At 37.2% G+C, this 14,365-nt stretch overlaps 1 protein-coding gene across 1 annotated transcript in view; it reads right to left on the reverse strand.

Annotated features, from left to right (window-relative positions):
• LOC106938823 (BMP/retinoic acid-inducible neural-specific protein 3-like) overlaps positions 1–10,887 on the reverse strand; it is a 59,130-nt gene extending 48,243 nt beyond the window's left edge. The window contains exon 1 of the mRNA XM_015021004.1: positions 10,408–10,887. Coding sequence (XP_014876490.1) covers positions 10,408–10,820 — 413 coding nt within the window. The 5' untranslated portion in view covers positions 10,821–10,887. The remainder of the gene's footprint in view (positions 1–10,407) is intronic.
• Between the last annotated feature and the right edge of the window lie 3,478 nt (positions 10,888–14,365).

A 14,365-nucleotide genomic window follows, 5' to 3' on the forward strand; every position in this document is an offset into this window, starting at 1 on the left:
AAAAGATAAATATACAAAGTAAAGAAAAAAACACACAAAATAATTACCACCCCCTCTCTCTCTCTCTCTCTCTCTCTCTCTCTCTCTCTCTCTTTCTCTCTCCCTTTGCAAGACTTAATGTGTTTCTGTCAATATGGATGCTAAACCTCTGCAGTCTTGATATTGCAACAAATGGTCATGATATATATTTTAATACCCGCATCACAAATTGACACAGTATCAATACATGAAAAGCAGAATATTTATTGAGGGAACGGATGGGCACATTTATTTATTATAGGTTTATGCTGTAATTTTTTTGTTTGTACTAAAGTATTTTTTTATTACTCTTCCCAACCCACATCCTTTCTTATGTCTGCAATTTAACGAAAAACTGAAATTCTAATTTTGATGTGATGTAGTAAATCAGGATGAAGCTAATGACGCCGTCTGACTGAATCGGAACATACTTGAGCCTTTCCTTTACAAGAAGGCTTTTTTTTTTATTATTATAATTTCTGTGCAACGAGACCCAGTTATGTTTACAAATAATCTGCCATGCAATCACTCAGGAGTAAGCAGAAACATATACCTTTTTGAAAAATGTTGCTGCTCTAATAGTAACAGGTTGAAAGAGGGTTCCTCATAATTATGCATAAAAGAGATAATGCAACTGCACACCTATATTACAAAAGATTTCAGGATAAACTGGTCAGACTGAACTGAGGAATCTTTAGCAGTGGACGCTCTCTCTAGAAATATTCAGCAAGAATTAGTTTCACCATTTAAATTACAAGACTGCCCCTTTTTGTAAAAAGAAAAAAAAAACTTTTTACAGTAAGAAATATGGATAATAGTGCAGTTATAACTGATGTCAGATTTGGAGAAATGTATCAGATTGGTAAAAAAAAAATATAAATAAAAAAAGAGCTTTACATTTTAATAGTATAAGGTTTAGATCCTCTCAAATGCGTTATAAAAAAATGCTTTTTTTTTCAGATGGGAAACTTTACAGGAACACCAAAGAATAGGAATCTGACAAGCTCTGTGCTCAGCCTCCAAGAACCTGTAACTACCAGGGTATCTCTCCAGTAGGTTTTGTTTTTGTTTCTACATGTAGAGTACCACCTACATCTTGTCCCACTTTAACCTTTATTAAAATGTTCTTGTACAAAGTTGCAGAAAATAATTTAATGACGGTTCATCAAGATGATTTGTTGTATGCGGATATTAACTTAGGAATTTAATCAAGTTGCTAATTTGCCGACCTCAAATGTTTCCAATCAAACTTTTCTTTTTTTCTTTTTTATTTTATTTTTTTTTTCAAATTTGAAATCCCATTATCCAATTTAGCCACTTTGGGATAAGTATAACAGTTGTTTTTTTGTTGTTGTTGTTTGCTTTTTGTTTTTTGTTTTTTTAAGTCATTAATCATTTCATGCAAAACTGCAGACAAAAAGCTTCTCTGCGACTCTACAGGAAAACAACGTAGCAATGCACTGAGTAGGTGACATTTCCCCAAGATGCAATTTCAGGTGTTTCTGCAAAAAAGGCTTTGAAAAATCCCCTTTACATCAGTTATGAACTTTCCTTTTGTATCACCAAAACACAAAAGTCAAATTATAAGATTTGTCTTCTATTATAGTAATGTCTGAAGGTCTGAAGCCCTAATAGAAAACCTTTTTATTTATTTTTTTTATTTTTTCATTTTCAAAGAATAAAATTAAATGCTGTCTGTCTGCTTCAGTGCTGACAGTTCTTTAATTTGTCACATCATTACACAGATGACATGTTTTGCAGCTATGCAATTGGGTTCAATTCATAGACGCACGTTTCATTTTGGTTATAATGCGTATTTGTGCTCCTATCAAAGTCCTCCTCCCTTTGTGCATTCAAACCCAGGTTTTGTATAAAAAGCAGCAGTAATTTATGCAGCAGTTGGAACCTCTTTTGTGTTGTCCTTTTATGAAACTCCAAAAATCTACAAAAACCCCAAATCTGTGGGTACATTTATATGTGGCGACCCAGTGGGCAGCCCAAATAGGTGTTATGGAAATTTACAAGAGTTTTGTTGGTCAGCTGGAACACACACACACAGACACACACACACACGTACTCAGACAAAGGTACACACACTGTGCTCATCAGGCAAATGTATCCTGCTGTGGAGGCTGTTACTTCCTGACTGTTTCCATCACAGAGCCACAGGCCCTTTGTCTGCCCCGCTGCTGTGTCCACTCTAAGCTCTTTATGTCTCTGATGCTGTTGACCACAGAAGAAACCCACTGTCTGCCTCCCAACACCCTATATTCAAACACCTAACCAGAGTCGAACACACACGACACCCAAACTCTGATTTCAGACGATTTCTAGCAGAACAGAGGAAGATAAAAAATAAATTAGACAAGAGCCACTGGAATTTTGATAAGAAATGCCAAAAAAAAAATAAAGAAACTGTTTGTGTAACTTTGGAGAGATAAAAATAAAAACACTGTTTATGCCTTTGAGAATCTTTCAAGTGATATTACTGGAAGTGATTCATCAGATGACATCAGTTTTGGTAGAGACTGAGCTGAATTGATTTCTCCAACACGTCAATTGTTACGCTTTTTCAAGACCCTCTGATTTAGTGATGCTCTTTGTCTACATCAACCCTATTAAATGCCAAGATTGTTTAAAAAAAATCTTTAAATCACAGTAATTATAATATGGTTCAGATAATTGCTTGCTATTTTTTGATCACTTATTTGTATTGAACATACTTTTAGAAAAAAAAAAACAGTTGGAAACAAAGAGAGGAAAGCATGCTACACTAGGTAGACATGACAGAGAAAATAATCAACGACTCTTGTTGGATTTCCAAGGAAACAATTGGTTAAAATTCCTCTACTGGCTGCAAAAGACCAACCACAAGACTTGTTGGTAGCAGCAACTCCTGTTTCAGTTTCCATACAAAGGACTCAAAGCTTGATGTGCAGTTTGGAACCAGTTTTTTTTTTTTTATATATATATATTTTTGGCATTGACCCAAAAACCGAAGAAAAACAGATTCCAAATTGCTCTCGACTACATAAATAAGCTGTAGAGCTTCAGAAGTCACCTCCGTGGAGTGATACATCAAATCTGTAACTTTTTGCTCCTAATGATCAGCAGTATTTCTGCAGGAGGAGGAAGACGTACATGCTGAATGCCGCACAATGCCCACAGTGAAGCAAAACCGATTCAATCAAGCGTCTGAAAATCCAGTAAGAAAATGTCATGCCGTCTATAACCAAGCTGAAGTTTGGATGTCATTGAACCCTTGAACAGCACAATGAATCATGAATCATGTTTACAGCAGATCATCACAACAGCATGGTGCTCATGATAAGTAAAAGATGGAGGGGTGGAATAATTTGGAAACTACAGCAGCATTTTGTGTCTGATTTGGAGAGTCTGATTTGGAGAGACCAGTTGTAAAATTTTTCAATGTTAGATATTAGGCAAATCCAATTTATGGCAGAGAAACAAAGGTAGAAAAAAAAAGTGTCATAGGTTGCCAACGGGGATACCAGGAAACAATGGCTTTCTGCTAAAAATGATTAGAAATCAGAATAACTACTCCGGAAACTGTGACCAAGAAGAACCTAATTCACACTGAGGGTTGAACAATTGCAGGTTTAGATTTCCGTGTTTCAAATGTAAAACACACTTTAAGGGATACATAAAATAATAAATAGCAGAACAGCAGGAAATCCCCACATCTGCAGTCAGACGCCGGGTTAAATTTTTGCTTGATAGACATTTTTCTGTCCGTCTTCAGTTTATTTAAGCTTTGCATGTACATAAACAGCTGCTATCTCTGTTTGAACTTCTGGAGAGCAAACCTCTGGTGTAATCTGCAAAGGCTCTGAAAGTCCAGAAAGGTCATGAACTCTGCTTTGGAAAATAATTCTGTAAAAGTTATTTAACCTCTGTATTGTTAAAGCTAAAAAAGAAAAGAAAAGAAAAGAAAAAAGCAGAATATTGGATAGACTGATTCTAGGGCTGCACAGTAGCACAGTTAGTAGCTCTGTTGCCTTGCAGCAAGAAGGTTGAGTTGTGTGTGAGGGTGTGTGTGCGTGCATACGTGTTTTGTCCTGTGTCTCTGTGACGTCCTGCCACACACAGGTCCACCCTGGACAGGTCGCCCTGGCAACTTGTGAAGCAGTACTATAAGTATACAAATAGGTAGCATTACAAGAAATGTGGATTAAGACTGAAGATGCCTTTTGAATTTAAAATATTATAGCCTTTTCCTTTTAATTCATAGTTTTAAGTCACATTTCACATTTTCTCTTTGATCCAAAATGATGCAGTACATTTTTTTTACTGACCTTTTTAAATGCCTTAATATCTTATCCATCTTGTTACTTAACAAGATATCTCAGCTGAGGTGCTCATTGTGACCGATGACTTATCATTCTGAGTGATCCATTTTAAAGATTTATTTCTGTTAATTTAGATGATTGTGGCTTGATGATTATTATTGCATTTATTTTTTTAAGACAGATTTTATCCTTGAGAAAAATGTCTGTGCCTCTCCGCTCTTCTTCCAGACTCTGGATCCTTGATTTCTAAATGAAATGCAAAAAACTTACTTCCATCTTAAAGCAGGATGTCACTCAGTCCTTCTTTACCTAATGTAGCTAAAACATTTCTTACCTAAAACCTAGACAGACGTCTCTGGTGTGTGGTTCTTGAAGCACTAACTTCAGTCGTAGTCTGAATATTCCCCAACATCTTGAATTGACTTTGCTTCTCAATCATCTCAAGGCTGCAGTTACTTCTGTGGCTTTTGCACCTTTTTTTAACCACAGTTTCTCCTTCCACTCAACTTTTCATTAATATGTTTGGATAAATCATGTGGTGAACATCCATCTTCTTTAACAATTAGTTTTTATGGCTTGTCCCACTTTGCTAATCAAACTGATGACCGTCTGCGGGGCAGCCGTCGAGTCCAAACACCAGAGCCGTAAAATGCAATTAATCTCCTATTGACGATTCTCTGGATTATTTCACAAATTCATTGAGACGCACATATACATGCAGATGCAACAGCGGGACCCAGCCTGTAGATCCGACAATAGCGTCTTGGGATCTAAATTTCTCTTAGCACTCCCACAAGGAGGGCAAGACACCGAGAGCGCACTGACCGCAACATAACACTGTAACGCCTTTTGAAGCTTGTTTAACATTCTTACATGCAACAGTGCGAGTTACGCGATGATGTGATTAAAGGCTTTAGCAGATTAGGGATGGCTTAAAAAAGTGCTGCTTCTATGTAGTCACATCATTACCCCTGATTAAACGCTAATGAGAGCTGACAATTTTACTCTAGTCCTGTAGGAAGTTACAGCAGAGAAAAGCCTGACAGCACTTATTTTCCTTAATGATAATCAGATATCACCATTAGAGGGGTCACCCGGGTACAATTAGAGACACAGGAGGCGAGTGCATGTAGTGGCAGTGTTTACTGTGCGACGCCGATAAGTTGTCCTTACGCAATAAGGACAAAACTTGCACATATAAGGGCGTCTAATCTACCATTACGTAATTAAATGAGTTATTTAGTCGGGGTCATTCATTACTTGATAATCTATATTGCACATTTTGTTTACAGTCACAAAACGAAAAAAAAAAAAAAAAATGGAAAAAGCCTTCCACCGCCCCACATTTATCTTTCTTTCTGAGCAATTTTGTATAAATAAGCAGTGTTTATATTTGACATTAAGCTGGGGCAAATGGCACAGCACTGCATCTAGAATAAACCTGCTCAGCCAGGGCAGCCATTAGCCACATCTACTGTTGCATTTTCTTCTGTTGAAAACATTCTCCCGTTTATTTGGTTTAACTATCAAACTGGAACCTTCCAGAAAAAAAAAAAAAAAAAAAACCTGGATGTTTAGGGTTAAAACTGACTGATGGTCGAAAAATTCAGATTCACCAACCTCGACAAAAATCAAAGGTTCCACCTTAGGAAAATATGGAAAAGTAACTCTTTGATTGTGATGCTGCAATGTTTGACTGTGAGAGCGGCGTTCACTCACAGTCAACGCCGCACTGTGAGTGAACGCAGGAAGACCGATTAGTAAAATCAAACCAAAAGTTGATTCAGTAACATTTTTGTTTTAGGGTGTTCAAAGCCATAGAATCAGGTTTTGATATTTACTCCCATTACTATAAATCGTCAATGTTACCTCTGTCTCTCGTGTGAAACTTTTCAAAGTGTGATCTGTGACGCGTCATTTTTGGCTTTGCTGTAAGGATTGAATTGTAGATGCAAATGTAGCAGCAAAGCAAAACAAAGGAGTGAAAATTTAAAAGGGTTAAAAACTTTAGTAATAACTTTACTTTTGAAAAATAGACCAACTTTGACAGTCGAATCTCATTCATATTATCAAGATGTGAATACTTTATGTTACCACTGTATTAATCTGAATGTTGCAGTGATAAGGTAAGCAAAGTGGCGAAAAAATAAATAAATAAAGTTTATTGGAGGCACCGTAAATAAAAAAAAATAAAAAAACAAAAAAACATCTGAACCTCGGATGACTCACATGTTGCCTCTGGAGAGAGAAAGCATTAAAATTCCTTAGCTGGGCATATTTGGCAGCAGCTCTGTGACACAAATGCAAATTGTTTATGTTAATATCAACTTGTTTGTTCACCATATAGGCCTATATAAACAGAATTTATATACACATGAGTAAAAGCGTTTTGCTAAAACTCTCAAAGTCAAAGTTAAGATAAAGGAAATCGCTCAAAGTGTCCCGCTGATAAAAGCGGAGTCACCATTTCCACATCTGTCGCATAACCTTCACCTGTCATTTTACGCAGCTCTTCCCTTCCATCTGTAAGTGATGCTGTCATTCCCATTTGATTCAACTTGAGGCAGAGAGAGAAAAGAAGAGCGGACAGGAGAGAGTGAAGAAGGGAGATGGATGAAGACAGAAAAACATTGCCGTTTTCATGTCGCGTTTGAGAGCAAGGAGACTCTAGACAGAAGGGATCGATTGAAGTGCTCGTCTTTGAAAATGCACTCAGTCAGCAGCTGAAACAATCAAAGAGCCAAAAAAAAAATTTAAAACAAAAAGAAAATGTGTCACTTCCAGGCTCAAGTCTACATTTGTAAACAAGGAAGCGTCTATGATGTCCCTCATAAAAAATGGATACTCTATTTCCACGGAGCAGGAAGAGTGAGGAATGAAATGACAAAAGGAAAAAAAAAATCTCAATATAATTTACTTTAAATTGAGGAAATAAAAAATTTAAAAAACAAAATCAGATTGCAGCCTCAGCAAACAGAGTCAGCATCATTCACGTCTGCCGCCATTTTCGGAATAATGATAATGGTGGCAGGGGCCATTATCTCCGGACCTGACCCAGGACTCCACTGCGTCATTTAGAAATGACCCAGCTCACAGCCTCAAGACACACAAGCTCCTTGATAAGCACAGAATCCATTCCTTTCAGAAAACTATCCTCCCTCTAAGGCTCATCAAAAAGCACTCACATTTTCTGGACGGTATTTTTGACCCAAATGAGCGACCATTTTTGCAGCCAAATTAAACCATCAGAGGAAATCAATAAAGAGACGTAATTGAAAGCAGCAGCGTCTCCCTTCTCCTTATTAAATGGTAGAGAAGATGTAGCTAAAAAAAAAAACAATTTAAAAAAATAAATATGTACATCTGTAAAAAAAAAAAAAAAAGTCAATTTTATTAAAAAAAAATTTCTTGAAATATTGGAATAATTTGTAACATTTTTACGTTTTTTGCCTATTTGCGATAAATACCAGTAATCAAGTATCAGTTTTTCACGCTGCCCTTTCGGCTATTTTGATCAGGTCAACATTAGACGCATGGCAGCAAAAGCACTAAATAACCCTAAAATAATATAAAAGTATTTCATTTTAAAACCTGCTATGTGAGATATTTTTAGCGGGAAGCAGACTCCCCTGCAGGTTTCTGAGACCAGGTTGGTCAGGTGTAAGGCTTTGTGTGGGACTGCACATAAATTTAGCTTTTTCCTTCCCCCCCGCTTCTTTCTGTCCGTTAAAGTGAGACGATGTCTCACAAATGCATTGTGGTTTTTTTTGTAAGACAAAACTGTCCTGACAGACAGCTCAATAATACTTGGCTCACACCACAGTGACTTAAGACATTAGTGAAAGATCTGATATTTTTGGCTGTGTGTGGTGTTGAGAGTGAACCCATGTGGGTGGGAGTGCAAGTTAATGTGCTTCCATCTTCACTGCCTTTAGCTATGTCCAGCCCGAAATTGTGAAAATAATGTTTTGTTTTTTTTTGTTTTTTTTTCCTTTCCACATTATTTCTACGTTTGTATAATTTTATACAAATCCTTCTGAATAGGATAAAATTCAACAACAATTGCTGGAAAACAATGAAACTACCAGATGTAAATTGTAAGTGAAGGGAAACCTTGTGACACATCTAACCAAATTCTACATCAGGGTAACAATGTAGTCAAGCTAAAATACAAATATGTATATGCATTTTTAAAAACCAGTCAAGAATGAGATGAAATTTGTATGGGATGTTGCAGTATGCAAAGTTATGACCATACAGTGCTGGAAGCAAGAGTGCTGCTGAGGGCAGAGGGAGGCAGGAGGTGAAAAAAAAAAAAAAAAGAGTCTGAACATTTAAATCATTGTCTTGAAATCACAGAACATGATTTCGACATGATTTAGACACTCACACTCATGACACTCTCATGAAAGTCACATGTAGAGTCCTGAAGGTGGGTGCACTCAAAGGCCTCCGGAGGGGGATCGTTCCAATCAGCCTCTGGTCATTTCACACCTTTTGGATTTTGGATTTTTTTTTTTTTTTTTTGGTCAGTTTGGTCGTTTTGGTAATTTCATACTCAAATCTTTCCAGTAAGGCAGGTGGCTGCCACAGGATGTCAATTTGGGGCCAAATTGGATGCCGATTTGAATTTGACCTGAAGCCACTTTTAGCACCTTGCAAAGAGGCCGTGTGTGGAACAAAGGAGTACATTCTCCTGAGAATACTCACAGAGCTTCCTGTTTGCAACTGGTGATGTTAACTGTGTTCACCACTGATATAAGATGCTAAAAACAGTTCAAATTCAAGTCACTTTGTCTTCAATATGCTGATTTACAGCAACTGAGAAGTTGTCCTCCTGGAGAAGCCATGTGACTCGCAGACACAAGAGCTCATAGTCGCATTTAATACATTAGAATGTGCCTTCATATGAGGCTGGTTTGTGAGATTAAAAGTGCTTTTTGAAAATAACCTTCAAGCAAGTGTGTGAGCTATATGAAACACGTGTTTCATTTTGCTCACATTTCCATTTAAAAGTTGTTTTTGCCTTTTTGGTCCGAGATAAAATTTTAATTATACATGTCAAGTTGTAAGTGGAAAATCTTCATAATTATTAAGAAAAAAGGGCTTTCAAGCATCCATCTGTGTGTTATTAATGTGTTTTTACTCAGTGGTAACACTGAGTTAAGTGGTATTTTATATGTATATACATAAATATGTATACCTACTGTGTATGTGTGTGTGTGTGTGTGTTTGTGTGCGTATGTGTGTGTACACAGCCAGCATATCCAGCTTTAATATGTTAGTCTTTCTCACAGCTGTAGACGGATCACTCCTGCAGATGAAATTATATTTTCTTCACACATCTTACACACTTCAAGATTGACTCTGTTTGATTCCGATACGTTTGTGAAATAAAAGCAACGTGAAGGACCTTTTCAAATCATGTTTTTTGATTAAAAGTGTCAGGAATCCACAAGTATATGGGAGAAAAAAGTAAAAGTAAAAAGAAGCAATCAAATTCAAGTGTATATTCTCAAAGATTTCAACTTGAAGACAGTTGTAGCAGCTGACATTCAGCTGAGTTAACCTCATTTACTCTCTGTTTATGGTTTGAATACGGGAGGTGAAATGCCAACCACACAGCGAGCTGCTCTCAGATAGTACACATAACATCCTGAAACTGTTAAAAATTGAAAAAATATTTCTATAGAAGTTTTTTTTTAACAATGTCCAGTAAGCTTAAAGGAGGAATAAAGGTTTCTATGCTTTTTATCTTTCACTTTAACTCTTTTTTTTTATTTATTTTACCTCTTTCAGATGCTTTGATCCCAAACAAACCCTCAGACGAATCTATACCTTAAACTCAAACATATGCATCTTGTGACAAGAGATTCCTGGTGGATGTCTTTCATATCAAGAGATCACAAGTCAAAATGGTGGGTAAGCAGCTTTTTGAAGGAACAGGGAGACACAAAACCCCACACTTAGGTTTAAGGCAGAGTGCCACTCTCTGCTCCACCTTTTGATCTTTCAAATCTTAAGTGCATTCTCTTTTCATCTGCCACACATATGAACAGCCCGCCCCCCCCACTCTCACCTGTAAATCTTGTATCTTGTTGAAAACCCCTGCTGAAACCTCTCTCTGAACTCCGTGTACTCCGGGCATTTGTGAAAAGGTCCTTTCTCCGACAGCAGCCAGTCCAGCTGCCCCCCACTCTGCCGTGTGTTGAAGCCCCATGCTGAGGAGCTGGAAGGGGATGAGGAGGTGGACGAGGAGGAGGAGGACGACGACGACGATGACGACGACGACGCTGGGGATGACAGGGAACCATGAAGAAGCGCCTTTCCACTCTGTCCCCCGCTGGCCAGTTGTTCAGCTTGGGCAGGCCACGGCAGCCATAGCAACACCAAAGGCAACCATAGGAGCATCAAGGAGGAAGCCGACCATCTAGCAAGGCTGGCGAAGCCATGGAAGCACCTCTTTTTTGTCATTGGCCAAGGAGTTGCCATGGTCCCGGTGATGATGTACTAGGGCACCTGGGACCGGCATTTCTTCTGACAGTCACCTCTTGCAGGCCTGAAAGAGACAAACGAAACATTTTAACTTCACAATAGCCATGTAGAAACATGTTCACTGTGTGTAGGAAACTTTAATTTCCAGTAAAGAGGCGTGGAAACACTTTGCCATGAACTGCACACACAAATTAGAAATTACAGAATAAGTCAACACAAAACTGTGACAGAAGTAATTAGTCCATTAGCATAAAAAAATGTCCCTAATAATGTCAACAAACCACAAGATTTGGTGACTGTCAAAGGGCCTCTAGTGTCAAATAAAATATTTTTTTTTTTAAAGAAAAAAGTAAGGAAATATGGTCAATTTTAAAAGTTTAGGACCAAGTGAAACAGATTGTCAAAACTGATTTAATGGTTGCTGTATCTTTAGGTATGTAACTAAACAGTGGGAGGCAGGAGACGCAAAAATAATCTCAGATCACTTTGATCAATAGCTGAAATCACAGAACATAATTTCTACATGATTTAGACACCCTTATAACATTCTCATGAAACACGCGTGTACGGGTTTGACGGCTCTTCAAAAAGGCATCAGCTGAAGCTGAAAATCGGTTTCTCAGTAAAAAGAGAATTTCTGATTAGTTGATGTTGAAACAAATTTCCAACGTAATCAAAGCAGGAAAGAATATTTCCATTTAATGATATTGCAAACATATGTGTTTATATAGAAAAAAATAAAAAACAGAAGTCGTAGTTCAAATGTGGGAGTGATGAAAGACGTGACGGGTTACAAATTGAAAAAAAAATTGTTTTGTTTGTCAAACACAAAAGAAACATGTCCATAAAGAGACATTTTATTGAACTATGTTTGCCGCTGGTTTAGTGAAAGAAAAATCATCAGAAGTGATAGTAGTTAGTATGCAGGTGTAGCTTTCATTACAATCTACGTGACAGAGCAAAAGGGCTCCACAGGGTCTAAAGATCTAATTTCTCTGGTTTTTACTTCAATCATCAGTGGGCGTTCTTGCTGTGTTTCCAGCAGAAAACTCAGTCGGAAAAAAACGAACGCGTCGCAAAAGCAAAAACTGTTCTCAGACCGCATTGCTTTTTTTTTTTTCCAGATATTTTGTGACAAATCATCTGTCATGTGGTACATTGCCAGACAAATATTCAATCTTAAATAAGTGCTTGGAAACTGTACACAACAGTTTTCTATCAGGATATTTAATTACTTTATTCAGTAACTAATGCACAAAGTGCTCTGGAAGCGTCCAAGTCCTTGACGGTTAAATTTATTCTGATTTGGAGCATGTACCATTTTCGGAGCTGTCAAGGGACTGGCTTATTTGTGAAAATAATAAAGATTGAATTCATCATCATCAAAAAAAAAATAAATAAATAAAAATAAAAAAAATAACTGAAATATGTAAAAAAAAAAAAAAAATTCACTTTACTAAACAAGTGAGGTGGGAAGAACAAACGGCTGCTACAATATTTACATCAGTGCATGGAAATGTTCCATAATGGGCGAATTAGTGTTTGCTAATTCAGTCAGTGAACATTAAGTTAAGTAAACCAATTTATCAAAATAAACTAGTGTGAATATGCCTGCAGTGTCAAACAATATAATCTAAAGAGTCCCACAGTTTTACAACCCACTGATATGTTACTCTTCAATGAGCCGAGCTTTTGCATTTCTGTTTTCGGTAATACACAAAAACAAAAGTTTGAGTGTGTACCAATACAAAAACCTTTTATGTAGCCTAAATAAGTCAGTTTCAGACTCTACATCAGACTTGCATTGTCAACCAAAGGAAACCTGAGAGTCCAGCACGTGTTTGTGCATTATGCAAAAGCCATTATAGAAGCTGTTATAAAAGAAATTGTAAAATATTGTCTACGTATGAAAATCACATTTCCACTAAAAAAATCAAGGCTAGAACAACTGTGGAGCCCTCAAGAGGATCAATATGAAATTACTTTATCGAAAGGTTTTGAAAGCTAATAAAAATAAATAAATAAAATAGACTGAGTAACATTTATGATACACAGAGGGATAAGTGTTTGAGATTGCACCACTGTGGCATGCCAGGCAGCTTTCAGCTTTTTGATTTGTGTGTTTGGACAAGCATGTCATCAAACGCCTCGACACGTATCAATAAGTGTTAGCAGCGCAAGCCACACCACGGTTTGAGTGTGAATTCTCAGCATTGAACATGAAATTTCCCCTCCTTCTAATCTTGGTTTCATTAGACAGCCAAAGCAAACACACACACACACGCACACACACACACTGCAGGAACCCCTTACAGAATTTTACAGACCCCTCATGAAAAGCAGAGACTCGTTCTTCATTTCAATGTTAATGACTAGCAGGATTGCAGGGAGGACTCTTTGGGGACAAATCAGCATTTCAGAACAGAAATGTAAAGTAGCAGACAAGATACTTTAAGTGGATTGGGATCTCCAGTATTCCCTGTGTATCTTACAAACAAATTAGGGAATTAATTTCAGGTGGATAAATGCAGGCTCAGACATGAAAAAAAAGAAAAGAAAAGAAAAATGCTACTCAGGGAGGTGCATTTTTTAATTTTCGCCAAATGCGTCGTGAGATTACTCCGGTTTAAAAAGGTAATTAGGGAAGTCATCTAAAACGGATATACGTATTTATGCAACTAAAAAGCCAGATCCAGCCTTTGTGAAGGGGGATTTTGATGCTGTTGTATGTGTTGCGCGCTGCCCAGAGGAGAAAATAGTGCCAATTAAAAGCGTACCAGCTTTGGTTACGCAATGTCTCATGTTGATGAAAGTTGTCACAGGCAAGAATCATTTGCAGAGCAATTCAGCTATGAATAACAGCCCTATTTCTGATGAGGGCTCTTTTGCATGTAAAATGGCATTCTGACAGAGTGAGTAAATAAGTTCTGCGCCTCCTGCAAAGGACATGAACAATATTGTCCAGTACCTCTAGCACAAAATTTAAAAAAAATATTCAACTAGCTTCAAAAAAAAAGGCACCACTTTAGAAAACATTCAGCATTTTCCGGCTGGTTGTTTCTTGTACGTAAATGTAAGACCAACTGCCCCAATGCAAGTCTCCAAACTAAATTATATAAAGTTGAATTCCAAGAGGAAGTTTATCAACGCCATTAAAGTGACGTTTCTCTAGATAGCTGATGTAACAGTAGATCCATCTCACAAGACGATACACAATTTTGGATTCACTAGAACAAGACGAGGAATTTTGAGCTTTAGCCTTTGAGAAATAATAAACGCCTTATTGTTTTTAGATCATTAAAATGCGTCAAGGTTTGAATATACTTACTATGATGTACTATGGCTTCCTTGCTTTTCCTAGTCCATAACGGACATAAATGTGACAAAGTGGTTCAGTTTGTGTTTACCATTTGTCCCTTTTTCATTTCTGATTCATTTAATCTTTCTATAGTTGGTCAAAATGCTATAATTCACACATTGCTGTTGCACCTTAGCTTCACTCACTATCCTGGGTTTGTTTGTTTGTTTTAGCATTATGCTGC

The sequence above is a fragment of the Poecilia latipinna genome, unplaced genomic scaffold (assembly GCF_001443285.1).
Source record: "Poecilia latipinna isolate Pla-1442-1.1 unplaced genomic scaffold, P_latipinna-1.0 Scaffold2700, whole genome shotgun sequence".
Lineage (NCBI taxonomy): Eukaryota > Metazoa > Chordata > Actinopteri > Cyprinodontiformes > Poeciliidae > Poecilia > Poecilia latipinna.